The 14,044-nt window shown below is 52.7% G+C and overlaps 1 protein-coding gene across 1 annotated transcript; it reads left to right on the top strand.

The window, feature by feature from the left end:
• The first annotated feature begins 4,179 nt into the window (after positions 1-4,179).
• Positions 4,180-5,767, top strand: CIST1 (colon, intestine and stomach enriched 1). The gene is made up of 3 exons (XM_064280970.1): positions 4,180-4,312; positions 5,349-5,509; positions 5,612-5,767. Exons 1-3 carry the CDS (start codon positions 4,282-4,284, stop codon positions 5,657-5,659), a joined length of 240 nt encoding a protein of 79 aa, XP_064137040.1. The 5' UTR covers positions 4,180-4,281; the 3' UTR covers positions 5,660-5,767.
• Positions 5,768-14,044: the final 8,277 nt, after the last annotated feature.

Genomic DNA, 14,044 nt, shown 5'->3' with positions numbered 1-14,044 from the left:
ATCAAGTGCCTGTGGCTCCCCCTTTGCCCATGGGAAGTCCTTCTTGGTGTCTGACTTTTCCCCCTTCTGCTACCCTGTGAGACCTTTCCTAGGGTGGAGAACGGTCAAGTCTATTTCATCCTCCCAGACCTTCCCACGTACACAAGTCATACCACGCTCTGAGATTGTGTCTCCGTTGGCCCCAAATCGGTAATATCAGAGCAGAGGTCACTGTGGATGAGAGGCTTATTGCGGGCAGGGGCTTCATTCAGAAGACACCAAGTTCATCCCCATTTCCCAGCTTAGGAAACTCAGGTTTGGGCCAGCTGAGGACCCCAAACTGTGCCAGGCCCTAATTAGAACTGATTAACTTGGTTCATGCCAGCTTCCTGGTCTAGGAGTCTCCAAAAAAGCAAACACCTGGCACAGTACACAGAAACAGTTCTCCTCTACCTCCTTCTGGTCATTCTCCAGCAGCTCACGAGCATCTACTCTGCGCCGGCTGCTCAGTAGGGCCTTGTCTAACACCACCTCCTCCATCAAGGCCCACCCATTTTCCCCAATTTGCTTTAAAAGTTCAGTTAGGCAGACTTCTGGCTTGCCTTGCCCCCTGAGTCATGTTTATTTCAAGAGAAACCTCTAGTGGTTTGGATTTTTCCTCAAATGGTGGTGGGAGGCAGTTTGGGAAAGCTGGCCTTTTAGTCCCTGGCTCCTTGGAGGTCCTTGAAGGGCCCTCTACCCACCTTCCCAGTCACCTCGGGTCAGACTCTCTACTGCTCTGAATGTCAAGTTGCCCATCTGTAAAATGGGGATGAAGTCAGGCCAAAACTCCACGCCCCTTCTAGACTCATCTATCATCCCCAAAGGGCCGGGGGGACTGGACAGAGAGATGCAATTGTGGGGGGAGTTAGACCCAGCCTCTCCTGGGCTAGGTGTTATTTCCATATTTCTGGTGCCTAGAGCAGATCAGATGAGAAAGGAAGCACAAAGGTCAGCCAGGGCGGAGGGAGCAGGAGTAGGGCAGGTAGGGCAGGGAGCAGCTGATCAATGGATGTGTGAGCAGCTGAGGTGCCCAGTGGCCCGGAAACTGGGTAGGAAATAACTGTGGGAGGTGGCCCACAGAGTATTTACCCACCTCAGCCCAGCCCCTAGGCTCCATGCCTAGAACTGGGTGGGAGCCAGGGAGTGGCCAGAGTGAGGCAGAGAGGTTCCAGAGCCACAATCCACTGATGTCCTCCCAGTGCCCAGGCCTCTGTGCCCCCTATTAAATCTCTGAGTTTAACCTGAGGACTGTCCAGATGGCTGGATTCAGACTCCTGGAGACCCCATGTGTGTCAACAGAACTATATTTCATAGGGTTTTCAGTGGCTGATTTTTCAGACATAGATTGCCAGGCCTTTCTTCCGAGGCTCCTCTGGGTGAACTTGAACCTTCAACCTTTTGGTTAGCAGCCGAGTACTTAACCGTTTGCACCATTCAGGGACTAAAGATTAGGGCTGACCATTCGCCCCAGCACTGCATCTGCTTCCCCCTCTCTGGGAGCTCAAGATAAATCTGTGCAGCTAATCTTCACTGTGGAACCCTGGTGCTGCAGTGCTTAAGAGCTTGGTTGCTAACCAAAAGGTCAGCAGTTTGAATCCACCAGCCGCTCCTGGGAAACCCTATGAGGCAGTTCTGCTCTGTCCTATAGGGTTGCTATAAGTTGGTATCGACTTGATGACAACAGTTTTTTTTTTAATCTTTACTGTGCACCTACTGGAAACCCTGGTGGTGTAGTGGTTAAGAACTATGGCTGCTAATCAAAAGATCCGCCGTTCGAATCCACCAGGCACTCCTTGGAAACTCTATGGGGCAGTTCTACTCTGGTCTATAGGGTTGCTATGAGTCAGAATTGACTCGATGGCAGCAGGTTTGGTTTTGGGTGCACCTACTACCTGCTTGACCCGGGTGAGCTCTCAGAGGCCCCGACTTCCCATGAGCTCCTTCTGCAGAAAAGGAAACTGAGTCCTAGATGGTATAAAAGATTTGGCTGGTGTACCGCCTTAGTTGCTGCTATCCCCCATGTCCCCATATGGGGTTAAGGAGGGCTTGACCTGACTTGAGGAAGCCTCAGTTTCCCACTGAGCACTCACATGGTGTCCTAATAGGGAAAGAGGTGACAAGAGAGAGGCAGGGACCTGCCCCAAGGCACACAGCACTAGAGTTCTCACCTGTAGCCTGTTCCTAACCATCTACTCCCTGCCCCCTTGATGTTTTCTTTCCAGATGTTACTTCATCAGACCTGTTAAGCCAGAGCAGAACTTTCAGCCCTGTGCCCTCTTCCCCCTCTAGCCACATCTCCCCAAGTACAGGGGAAACACCTACCACCCACCCTAGCACCCCCGGTTCAGGGGAACTCTCCACCCACTTGATCCCCTCAAGTTCAGGGACAGCCCCCACCTCCCCACAACAAGAGACAATCTCCCACCCTAGCTCTGGTCCCCCCAGTTCTGAGCTCCCCTCCACTTCCCACTCCAACTCCCCAAGTTCTACCTCCTTGGCCCTACCCTGGAGCACCACTCCTTTCAGCCCTGAAACAGAGACCCCCTCCATGCTCTCGGATACCAGCTCCAGGACTACCGGTAAGTACCAGGAGATTTTGGAGGTGGGAAGTGGGGCGGGGGGGGGGGGGGGGGGACGGTGATCCTTGCACGGGGTGCCAGACTGCAGTTCTTGGAGCGGCCACCAGGGGAGCCACAGAACTGGGAATGTGCTGGGATACCCCTCCACCCCTTTCTAAAGCTCTTTCCATCTTTATTTCACACACATTTATTAAGTGCCTAGTGTGTGCCAGGGCCTGGCCAGGCACAAGAGAGACAAAAATCCCTGCTCCTACAGCAAGTCAGATAATAAATGAGTCATTTACATACAGTACTTGTTTCTAAAAGAGCAAAATAGATCAAGATAAGGGGTCAGAGTGAGGGTGTAAATGATTTGACAATTTTAAGATTAGTCATTTGAAGGAGGTGAAGGAAGGAGCCATGCAGGTATCTGAGGCGAGAGCAGCCCAGGCAGAGGGCACAGCCTGTGCAGAGGCCCTGAGGTGGGAATGTGTCTGGTGAGTTTGAGGAAAAGTGAGGAGGCCGGTGGGGTTCAAGATGGGGGCAGTGAGGGTAGGGAGGATGCAAGATATGAACCATGCACCATCCAGGGACTGAAGATTAGGGCTGACCATTCGCCCCAGCACCGCACCTGCTCCCCCTCTCTGGGTGAAAAAAAATTTTTTTTGCTCAAGATAAATCTGTGCAACTAATCTTCACTGTGGAACCCTGGTGCTGCAGTGCTTAAGAGCTTGGTTGCTAACCAAAAGGTCAGCAGTTTGAATCCACCATCCGCTCCTGGGAAACCCTATGAGGCAGTTCTACTCTGTCCTATAGGGTTGCTATAAGTTGGTATCAACTTGATGACAACAGTTTTTTTTAATCTTTACTGTGCACCCACTGGAAACCCTGGTGGTGTAGTGGTTAAGAGCTATGGCTGCTAATCAAAAGATCCGCCGTTCGAATCCACCAGGCACTCCTTGGAAACTCTATGGGGCAGTTCTACTCTGGTCTATAGGGTTGCTATGAGTCAGAATTAGCTCGATGGCAACAGGTTTGGTTTTGGGTGCACCTACTACCTGCTTGACCCGGGTGAGCTCTCAGAGGCCCCGACTTCCCATGAGCTCCTTCTGCAGAAAAGGAAACTGAGTCCTAGATGGTATAAAAGATTTGGCTGGTGTACCGCCTTAGTTGCTGCTATCCCCCATGTCCCCATATGGGGTTAAGGAGGGCTTGACCTGACTTGAGGAAGCCTCAGTTTCCCACTGAGCACTCACATGGTGTCCTAATAGGGAAAGAGGTGACAAGAGAGAGGCAGGGACCTGCCCCAAGGCACACAGCACTAGAGTTCTCACCTGTAGCCTGTTCCTAACCATCTACTCCCTGCCCCCTTGATGTTTTCTTTCCAGATGTTACTTCATCAGACCAGTTAAGCCCGAGCAGAACTTTCAGCCCTGTGCCCTCTTCCCCCTCTAGCCACATCTCCCCAAGTACAGGGGAAACTCCTAGCACCCCCGGTTCAGGGGAACTCTCCACTCACTTGATCCCCTCAAGTTCAGGGACAGCCCCCACCTCCCCACAACAAGAGACAATCTCCCACCCTAGTTCTGGTCCCCCCAGTTCTGAGCTCCCCTCCACTTCCCACTCCAACTCCCCAAGTTCTACCTCCTTGGCCCTACCCTGGAGCACCACTCCTTTCAGCCCAGAAACAGAGACCCCCTCCATGCTCTCGGATACCAGCTCCAGGACTGCCCGTAAGTACCAGGAGGTTTTGGAGGTGGGGAGTGGGGGGCGGGGGCGGGGGGCGGTGGTCGTCGCACGGGGTGCCAGACTGCAGTTCTTGGAGCGGCCACCAGGGGAGCCACAGAACTGGGAATGTGCTGGGATACCCCTCCACCCCTTTCTAAAGCTCTTTCCACCTTCATTTTACACACATTTATTAAGTGCCTAGTGTGTGCCAGGGCCTGGGGACACCACCAGGCACAAGAGAGACAAAAATCCCTGCTTCTACAGCAAGTCAGATAATAAATGAGTCACTGACGTACAGTACTTGTTTCTAAAAGAGCAAAATAGATCAAGATAAGGGGTCAGAGTGAGGGTGCAAATGATTTGACATTTTTAAGATTAGTCATTTGAAGGAGGTGAAGGAAGGAGCCATGCAAGTATCTGAGGGGAGAGCAGCCCAGGCAGAGGGCACAGCCTGTGCGGAGGCCCTGAGGTGGGAATGTGTCTGGTGAGTGTGAGGAAAAGTGAGGAGGCTGGTGGGGTTCAAGATGGGGGCAGTGAGGGTAGGGAGGATGCAAGACATGAACTATGCAGAGGCCTGGCATTTTGAGGGAGTCTACAAAAATCATTGTTATTTAAAATAATATACTGTCAGCAGTCCAAAATGTTCAAAGAAAAGCGCAAGTGTGAAATAAAATGACCTTTTACCTACAATCACAATATAAACCATCTCCCCAAAGTGCCAAATGTCTCATTCACCATCAGAATATCGCTGCCTTTAGAAACTGAGCTCTAGATTAGATTTTTCTCCCTTTGTGAGAACTCCTGAGAATGCCCAACAGCTGCAGAGAAAACACAGCAGACTAAGTGAATTCCCTGTAGACAAATATGCTCAAAAGCCAAAGGACAAATATGTGCTTTAAAAAGGTCACAGCAGAAATAGGAAAGGGAAGTGAGCATGGCTGACGAGAAGGGGTTTACAGGGCTCTGGGTCCTGGTGGGTGTATCAGTCTTGAGAGCAGGGCCAAGGTGGGTCCGGTGCTGACTCAGGACTCCTCTCCCCAGTTCCAGGTGACCCCAAGGTCCCTGAGTCACACAGAAATCCAGGCGTGGTGGTGGTGGTGTGCCTGCTGGTGTCTGTCCTGCTTATTGGTTCCGTGGTGCTGGCCTTGAGGCGTTGCCACCAGGGGGAGGCCGAGTTCCAGAGGCTGGATGAGGTGTCCATGGTGAGGAAGAGGCTGGGTTGTGCGCTCCCAAACATGGCAATCCTCTGCTGCAGAGCTCACTAGTGCCTGAACAATGCCCCCTTGTGTGTGTTCCTCCTGCAGGAAACCATGAACGAGAGGTCTTCCTTTGCCCACCACCCTCCGAAGTGATCCTCATGGGGCTGACAGAGAAGGGGACATGGATGGGGCTGGGGTCCCTGGGGGAGGGGTGGGGCCTATAATAAATCACCCACTGCTCGCCCGAGCCTCCTGAGTCATGGATGCATGTAACAAACATTTATTGAGTGCCTGCTGTGTGCCAGGAACCATGCTGAGGTCTCTGCCCTCACAGAGCCCCCTGTCTTGAGAACCAGAGGGCTAAAGGAGATCATGTCAGGAGGCGCCAAGGGTCACAGGGCTATGGTTTGGGGCTGTGACTGGATCACAGGGATCCCTGTGTCCATGCTGGCCAGGAGGGCAGGGAGGCCTCCTTGAGGAGGGGATGTTTGGGCCAAGACCTGGAATTTGAGAACGAGGCATGCTGGGGAGGGTGTTCCAGAAGAGGACACAGCGTGTGCAAAGGCCCTGCAGTAGGGCGGTTATGGGCTCTGTGTGAGTGTGATTGTAACAGGGTGAACTTGAGGGTGAGTGGAGGACCCCTGGGGCTGTGGAGAGGAGTGTGGGCTTTATTCCAAAGGTGATGGACTCCATGAGGGGGGTGGGGTTCAAGCCAGCAAGTACTAAGATATGTTTGATCTTCTTAAAGCCTTTGGGAGGACAGACAGCTCCATGGAGACAGGTGCAGTCTGTGCAAAGACTATTGTTAATTGCCGTCAAGTTGATTAGACTCTTGGTGACCCCATGTGTACAGAGGAGAACTGCCCCACAGGGTTTTCTTGATCACCAGAACTCTTCCGCAGAGCTGCGGGGTGTGCTTGAATTGCCAACCTTTCAGTTAGCACTCGAGCACTTAACTGTACCACCAGGGCTCCTGTGCAAAGACTGGGAGGCAGAAAAGCACCAGAGCTCCCAGGAGGCTGGATCCATCCCTCTGAAATATCCCGAGGGTAGACCGGGGGCCCCACTCTCCTCCCTCCCATGAGACAGGTGGGGAAGCTGAGGCCAGCGGAGAGGCAGGCCCATGGCTGAGGACACTCAGCAGATCAGTGGGCTCTTCCCTGGTGCCACTCCTCAACCTTTCAGACTTCTTCAGTAGAGGTGGAAACTGAGGATCCAGGCTGTGTCTCTGTCTTACACCCTATACCGTTTCTCAATGTCTCATGCCTAGGGCTTCCCATTTCAGGGCTAGGTTTACCTGGCTGTGAAATGGGTGCTCAGAGAGGGCCACAGGGTCATGCTCACCCAGCCAGTTGGGGCCAAAGCCCCCCCGACTGAGAGTCATGAGCTCTGATGGCCCTTTGGGTGGCGGGGAGGCGGGGGAGAGGGGACACAGGGCCTCCCAGGCAGGCAGCTGCATGGGTGAAACATTAACTCACAGTAGCGCAGGCAGTGGGGAGGCAGCAGCCACAGGCCCCTTTCTCCTTGGAAGGGACTTTCTTCTCCCCCCTCCCTGCCAGCTGCTCCTCCTGGCCCCTGCCCCTCAGGGTCTGAAGGCAGCTCCAGAAAGGGCTGTCCACTTGCCTGGGGCAGCACAGCCCAGGTGGTGAGGAAGATTTCTCAGGGCTCCTGGGGACCCCCAAAGGATCATCCCCACTCTCCCTCAGCCACATCCCATGAACTCTGTGTGCTACATGTGACCCAGACCCTGAGTTGGGAAAATCTTCCCCCCTTCTATCTGCAAAGCCAGCTCCACCTCTGTCTCCATTTCTCTTCCTTTCTTATATCTCTGGTGGTGAAGTGGTTAAGAGCTACAGCTGCTAACCAAAAGATCAGCAGTTCGAATCCACCAGCTGCTCCTTGGAAACCCAATGGGACAATTCTACTCCGTCCTATAGGGTCGCTAGGAGTTGCAATCGGCTCTGTGGCAATGGGTTTGGTTTGTTTTGGTATACTTATATTCAAAACCACCAAGAATTAGATCCATACAGTGGAACATTAACCAACCCCTTGCCCTCGAGTTGATTCTGACTCATGACGATCACGTGTGTGTCAGAATAGAGCTGTGCTCCATGGGGTTTTCGGTGGCTAATTTTTTGGAAGCAGATTGCCAGGACTTTCTTCCTCAGCACCACTGGGTGTGTTCCAACCACCAACCTTTAGGTTAGTCCAAAAATAAAAGCAAACCCATTGCCATTGAGTCGATTTCAACTCATAGTGAGCCTATAGGATGGAATAGAGCTGCTCCATAGAGTTTCTAAGGAGCACCTGGTAGATTTGGACAGCTATTGCCCTTAACCCCTATGCCACCAGGGTTTCCTTTAGGTTAGTATCCAATTGCAAACCACTTGTACCTCCCGCAACAGCCCTAAAAGGGAATGAAGCTCTGATACATGGTGTAACATGGATGAATCTCGAAAACATGATGCTCATTGAAAGAAGCCAGACACGAAAGGATAAATATTGTATGAACCCGTTCACATGAAATGTCCAGAACAGGCAAATCCATAAGACAGCAGATTAGCGGTTCCCTAGGGCTGTGGGAGGGGGACAGGGAGTGACTGCTAACGGCCATGGGTCTCCTATGGGGTGATGAGAATGTTCTGGAATTATACAGAGGTGGTGGTTGTGCAACATTGTGAATATACCACTGAATTGTGCTCTAAAATGATTACTTATGTGAACGTAACCTCAATTTTTAACAAGTTGAAACAAACTCAGGAACAAGTAACACTCACACCCCTCGGGTTCCCCCCATGCTCCTCCCAGTCCCCTTCATGCCCTCCTGGTCACCACCCACCCCCTGGCTGGTGTCCCCCAGGTGGATTGTGGACTGTGTCTGGGCCTGGCGCTCAGAGAGTTAAGGGGCTTGGCTGGAGGGGAGGGGACCTGGACTTCCCTGTCAGGCAGGTCCAGCCCCACCTCCTCCCTGCTCCCTGGGAGGTCACACTCAGCAGGGCTCAGTGGCCCCGGAGTACCAAGCCTGCTCAGCCTCACAGGGTTTGTGTGAGTTGGGGGTTCTCAAACAGTGGGTTATGGTCTCACCTGCCCCAGGCAGGGGTACCTGAAACTGACAGAGCTGGCCTGGGGGGTTGATAGGTCCCCTATGGCACCTGGACCAGAGGTCCCCCTTTCTGGGGTCCCCAATGCAGCTGAGTGGAGAGGGAGCTTTGGGTGGGGGAGTGTGGGTGGACACCTGGGCTCCCTATCCTGGGAAAGAGGCCCCACCCCGGGAGATGTCTAGGGGAGGGCCCTCTGAAATGTCCTAGATGAGAGTCCCAGGCTCTGGTCAAAGCTGCAGGGCCCTGCAGTGAGCTGCCCTCATGGCGGGTACCAGAGGGGTGTAGATGGGCTCAGGGCCCTGGGGATTTCATGTCTGCCTCCTGCAGATCCAGACACGCCCACGGCATGCGGCGCAGCAGAACAGCTCACTCCTTCCTGCTAAGTGAGGTGAGCAGCAGTGGTTGGGCTGTGGCCAGTGGAGTGGTCTTCCCTCAGCCCAGGCCATGGGGTAGGGGGCCCTAGGATCCCCCAATGCTTAGAAACACCCAAAGCTACTTGAGGACCAGCTTATTGCTGTCATTAGTTGCTGTCAGGTGGACCCCGACTCCTGATGACCCCATGTGTGCAGAGAACTATTCCATAGGGTTTTCAAGACTGTGACCTCTCAGAAGCAGATCACCAGGCCTACCGTCCACGGCACCTCTGGGTGGGTTCAAACTGCCAACTTTTCAGCTAGTAGTTGAGTGCTTAACCATTTGCACCACCCAGGGACTCTAAGGACTAGCCTAGAGCTGGGGAAACTGAGGCCCAGAGAGACCCAGGTGTCCAGCCCAGAACTATGGCTGCTACCTTTGGAGGCTGGGGACCCCTCAGTGGAGCCAAGGCCTTTGATCTCCCAAAGAGGCAGCCTGGGTGCCCCAGCACAGGGCAGGGAGGGGGAGAGGTCCCATTGTACAAACTGAGGCAGGAGGAAAAGACAGGATCCAACATAGATGCTAACAGGAGCTGAATTAGAATTCCAGGCCGGTCACCTCTCTGGGACTCAGTGTTTGCCATGTGAAAAACGGCCTAAAATTGTGTGAACTGAGAGGCCCTAGGCCTACTGCGGCTGGCCAAGAGATTATAGAACAAAGACTATCTAGCTGCTGAGTGCCCCCCCGCACAGAGGTGTGACCCCTTCCATGTTAACTGAGTTCGTTAACACCTACCCCTGTCTAAGAAAGAGGACAAAGATGAAGATATCCCCAGTTTACAGATTAAGAAACTGAGGCACAGAATGGCTAGCCCTCTCCAAAATGAGTGAACAAGTGCATTTGAACATGGGCCAGCGGGACCCCAAGTCCCTGCTCTGAACCTCACCCACTGCTCCTCCACCTGCTCCCCCCAGAGCTGGCACTGTCCTCCCCGCTTTTTCCTCTCTAAAGTGGGTGGGGGGCACTGACCAGGCAGCCCCATGACCCCAGCAGGTGCTTCCCACTCTGAGCTGCACACCCTCCCCTCTAAAGTGGGGATGACCTGGCACTCCCCCAGAATTTGGTTTGCGGCTTCAGTCATTCCACCAACGTGTGCCCAGCACCTACTGTTTGCCAGGCTCTGTGCTGGGCGTGGGGGTCCCAGGGACCACACAGTGATATGACAGGCCCCGCCCACCCACTTGGGGCTCATGCATGGGAGAGGGAGAGAGAGATGTTAAAGAAAAGGAAGGAAGTGAGGAGTGGCTGGAGTGACTCTAGCTGGGCTGGGGGGGAAGGCATCCTCTGAAGGGTTCCCTCAGAGCCGGAGAAAGGATGAAAGCAGAGAGCTGGGGGAAGTGTTTCCAGGCAGTGGGCACAGCCTTGCAAAGGTCCTGCAATGGGAAGGAGCCAGTGGGTTTGAAGATTAGCAAAGAGGCTGGTGGGGCTCTAGAGAGGGTGAGGAGTGATGGAGGGAAAGGAGAATGGGCAGTGGGAAGGGGCTGGGCCACACAGGGCCTCAGGGGAGGTGAGAAGTCTGGGCTTTGTTCTAGGGGCATTGGGAGCCATGGGAGGTTGAGGCTCAAGTGAGGGGCAGATTTCAGGTTTGTCTTGGAGACAACACTTGGGGTGCAGACAGGGCCAGCACACTCAGCATCTGGGATGAGCCAGTGGACATATCAGCTACCGTCAGAGGGGGCTTCCCTGCCTAGGGCCCCCTGGCAGCCTTCCGTCCCCACCTCAGCCCCTCCCCAAGGAAAGCAGTTTGTCTAGAGAGACAAGTTGATTGACAAGAGCTGCTGCTGAGAGGCCTGGAGGGCCCCCCATCCTCCCACCTGCATTCAGTTCTGAGTGCCCTCCAAATCCACCCTGCTCTGAAGAAGAGAGGCCGCCAGGCTGTGTCCTTGGCAGCTGGGGCTCCCTGAGGCACCCCTTGGTCTGTGCTTACCCTAAAACCAACAAACCCACAAGTCCAGGTGCAAACCCAGCTGCCTCCATGGGTTCCCCTGGGAGTGCCATGACATTGAAGCTTCTCCCAAACCTGGCCCCGGATCTTCCCTGTTCAGGTAATGGCGACCTCACCCACCTGCGCATGTAGGTGATGTGTGACTACTAGTTATCTCGACAAATTATCCATCATGTTGTTGTAGCTGCTGTTGAGTCAGCCCCGACTCATGGCGACCCCACGCACAACAAAATTAAAAGCCTCCTGGTTAGGATGTAGGCGTCATCCCCACGGTCAGTTATGGACTGGATCCTTGTGATCATAGGGTTTTCACTGGCTGATTTTTGAAAGTCAATGACCAGGCCTTTCTTCCCAGTCCGTCACTCTGGAAACTCTACTGAAACCTGTTCAGCATCACGGCAACACACAAGCCTCCCCTGACAGTTGGGTGATGGCTATACATGAGGTGCTTTGGGCGGGGATCAAGCCGGGTCTCCCATATGGAAGGCGAAAATTCTACCACAGAACCACCACTGCCTCCCAGTCATCCATGATAACTACTGGTTACCCCTGAGTCCTCTCTCCCTCACATCCCATGGCCACGTCTCATCTCTCAGCCCCTAAAACACATCCCAAATCCACCCACTTTTCTCCATGGGCCCCACAGTGTCCCAGCTGCCAACAGTCCCTACCACATGGAACTTCTTAAAATTATAAAGCAGGTCACATCCCTCCCAGCTCTCAACCACCTCTCAGAATCAAATCGCAACTCCATACCCTACTCCTCAAACCACTGTCCTGTCCCTCCACTGTCCCCTCCCTCCACTCCATCCCAGCCTCCCTCCTGTTTCTCCACCTGCCAGCTCATTTCAACCACATTGCCTTTGCACGTGCTGTGACCTCTGCCCATGATGCTTTTTTTCCCAGCACTCTCTCACTGGTTTCTTCTCTTTCAGGTCCTAGCTCAAAGTCAACTCCTCAGACACACCCCAACTGCTTTCACCAACATTATACAGCCCATACATGGTTTCTAGCATCATGTGGACTACCTTTGTGTGCTTGTTGTTATTTGTACCTTCTGCCTCACCCACCAGCTTGGGAACATGTGTGGTTGGGCTGGGCCACTCCATTCATGGCCATACTTCCAGTCCCCAGGCCAGTGCCTGACCTCCCCAGGGTGATCAGCAATGTTTGTTGATTGAATAAGTGACCAGAGGTAAGCTTGGCCAAGGAGTTTTCTCATCTGGGACTCAGTTTCCCCAGCCAGAAAACAGGCAGGTGATATCTTGGTAGGTCTCCCACTCTGGGAGGGGCCACCAACCCACACCCTCGCTCCCTCTGTTTTCCTACACATTTTCTCAGCTGCCAGAACCCTGTCCTTGGGGATGTCTCAAATCAAGGACTGAGATTTCTGCATTAGAATTCAGGCACCCCTGGGAGAGGGTGGGGACAAGTCATGCTCAAATGGGAGCTAGTCAAGTATCCTGAGTCCTAGAAGTATCCAATACATGCAAAGAGCTGAGTAGGGCATGGCCACTGGCTTTGGGACACTCAGCAGACCCTTTCAGCCTCTCTGAACCTCAGTATCTTCCTCTGTAGAATGGAGTAAGAGAACCCACCCCACAGGGTAATGAGTGAGCCAGGAGTATGTAGGGGCTCAATTTATGTTCATTCCTTCCACTCTCTCCTACCCTTGCCCTGGCTCTGGCCCTGATTAATGAAGTTACTTTGGATCTCAGTTTCCCCCTCTGAATGTTCACAGTTCTGTGGTGGAGACAAATTTATTTGGGAGGCCGAGAGGCAGGACAGCTGAAGGCTGGACTGCTCCTCTGAGCCCTGCCTCTTCCATTTCCCTCTTTGTCTCCTCTGCCTGTCCCTCCCCCTCCCTCCCCCAAGGCTGTGGGTTCTAGGTTTGTGCTAGCTCTCCAGGTCAGCACCACGGAGAGCTCCGAGCCTGCAGCTTGTCCATGTGGACTCCACTGTTTTATTATCAACAACCCCATGGAATCAGTGAACATCCCCATTTCTCAGATGGGGAAACCGAGGCATACTTGCCCTAGACCTCATGGCATGGATTGAACCCTGATCTGTTGGGCTGGAGATCTCATGTTCCCTACTCATCAATTTAATCCCAATTCTGTTTGTTTCTAAAGTATTTTGAACACTTGGTATTTGCAAACACCAGCTCATTTAAATTCTCCATTCAGTCCTTCCTTCAAGCAGTTAGGCACTGTAGTTCAGAATCCAGAATCCCAGCTCAACCATTTGCCAACTACAACCTTGGACAAGTTGCTTCACCCCTCTGAGCCTCAGTTTCCTCATTTGTAATATTGTACCCTGGTGAGGTAGTTAATCCACAGCAGACCCTAAAACAGCACGTTTGAGGAGTGAGTGTGCAATAGATATTAGCTATTATTGCTGTCACTGTCACTGGTGTTCATTTATTTGTTACATGCTATACTCGATGGCATTGGGTTTATATATTTTAATAAATGATATGCTATAATATAATATTATAGAATACCACTACAGTGCATATTGTTGTTACAGTAAATAGTATTTAATATCACGTAACGGAGGCAGTGGTGATTCAATGGATGGTGGAATTCTCACCTTCCACGCAGGAGACCCAGGTTCCTGCCCACTGCCCCTCATGCGCAGCCACCATCCATCTGGCAGTGGAGGCTTGCATGTTGCTATGATGCTGGACAGGTTTCAACAGAGCTCCCAGGCTAAGATGGACTAGGAAGAAAAGTCTGGTGACCAGCTTCCAAAAATCAGCCAGTGAAAACCCTATGGATCACAAGGGTCCGATCCACAACCAATAATGGGGATGGTGCAGGACTGGTCAGTGTTTCATTTTGTTGTGCATGGGGCTACCGTGAGTCAGAGATCGACTCGATGGCAATAACAGCAACATCATGTAAGTTATAAATAACAAGTATATTATTTACTGGTTGGTTAATAAATATTCCTTCAGTGCCTACTGTGGGCCAGGCAGTATTCATACCCCACGAGTTTGAGCTCAACATTCCCATTTTGCAGATGGGCAAACTGAGGCTCAGAGAGGTAAAGTCACTTGGAGGAAGCAGGACTAAT

Source organism: Loxodonta africana, chromosome 3 (assembly GCF_030014295.1).
Source record: "Loxodonta africana isolate mLoxAfr1 chromosome 3, mLoxAfr1.hap2, whole genome shotgun sequence".
NCBI classification, from domain to species: domain Eukaryota; kingdom Metazoa; phylum Chordata; class Mammalia; order Proboscidea; family Elephantidae; genus Loxodonta; species Loxodonta africana.
The sequence above is the reverse complement of the archived record's forward strand: the minus strand, read 5'-3'. Positions and strand labels throughout refer to the sequence as shown.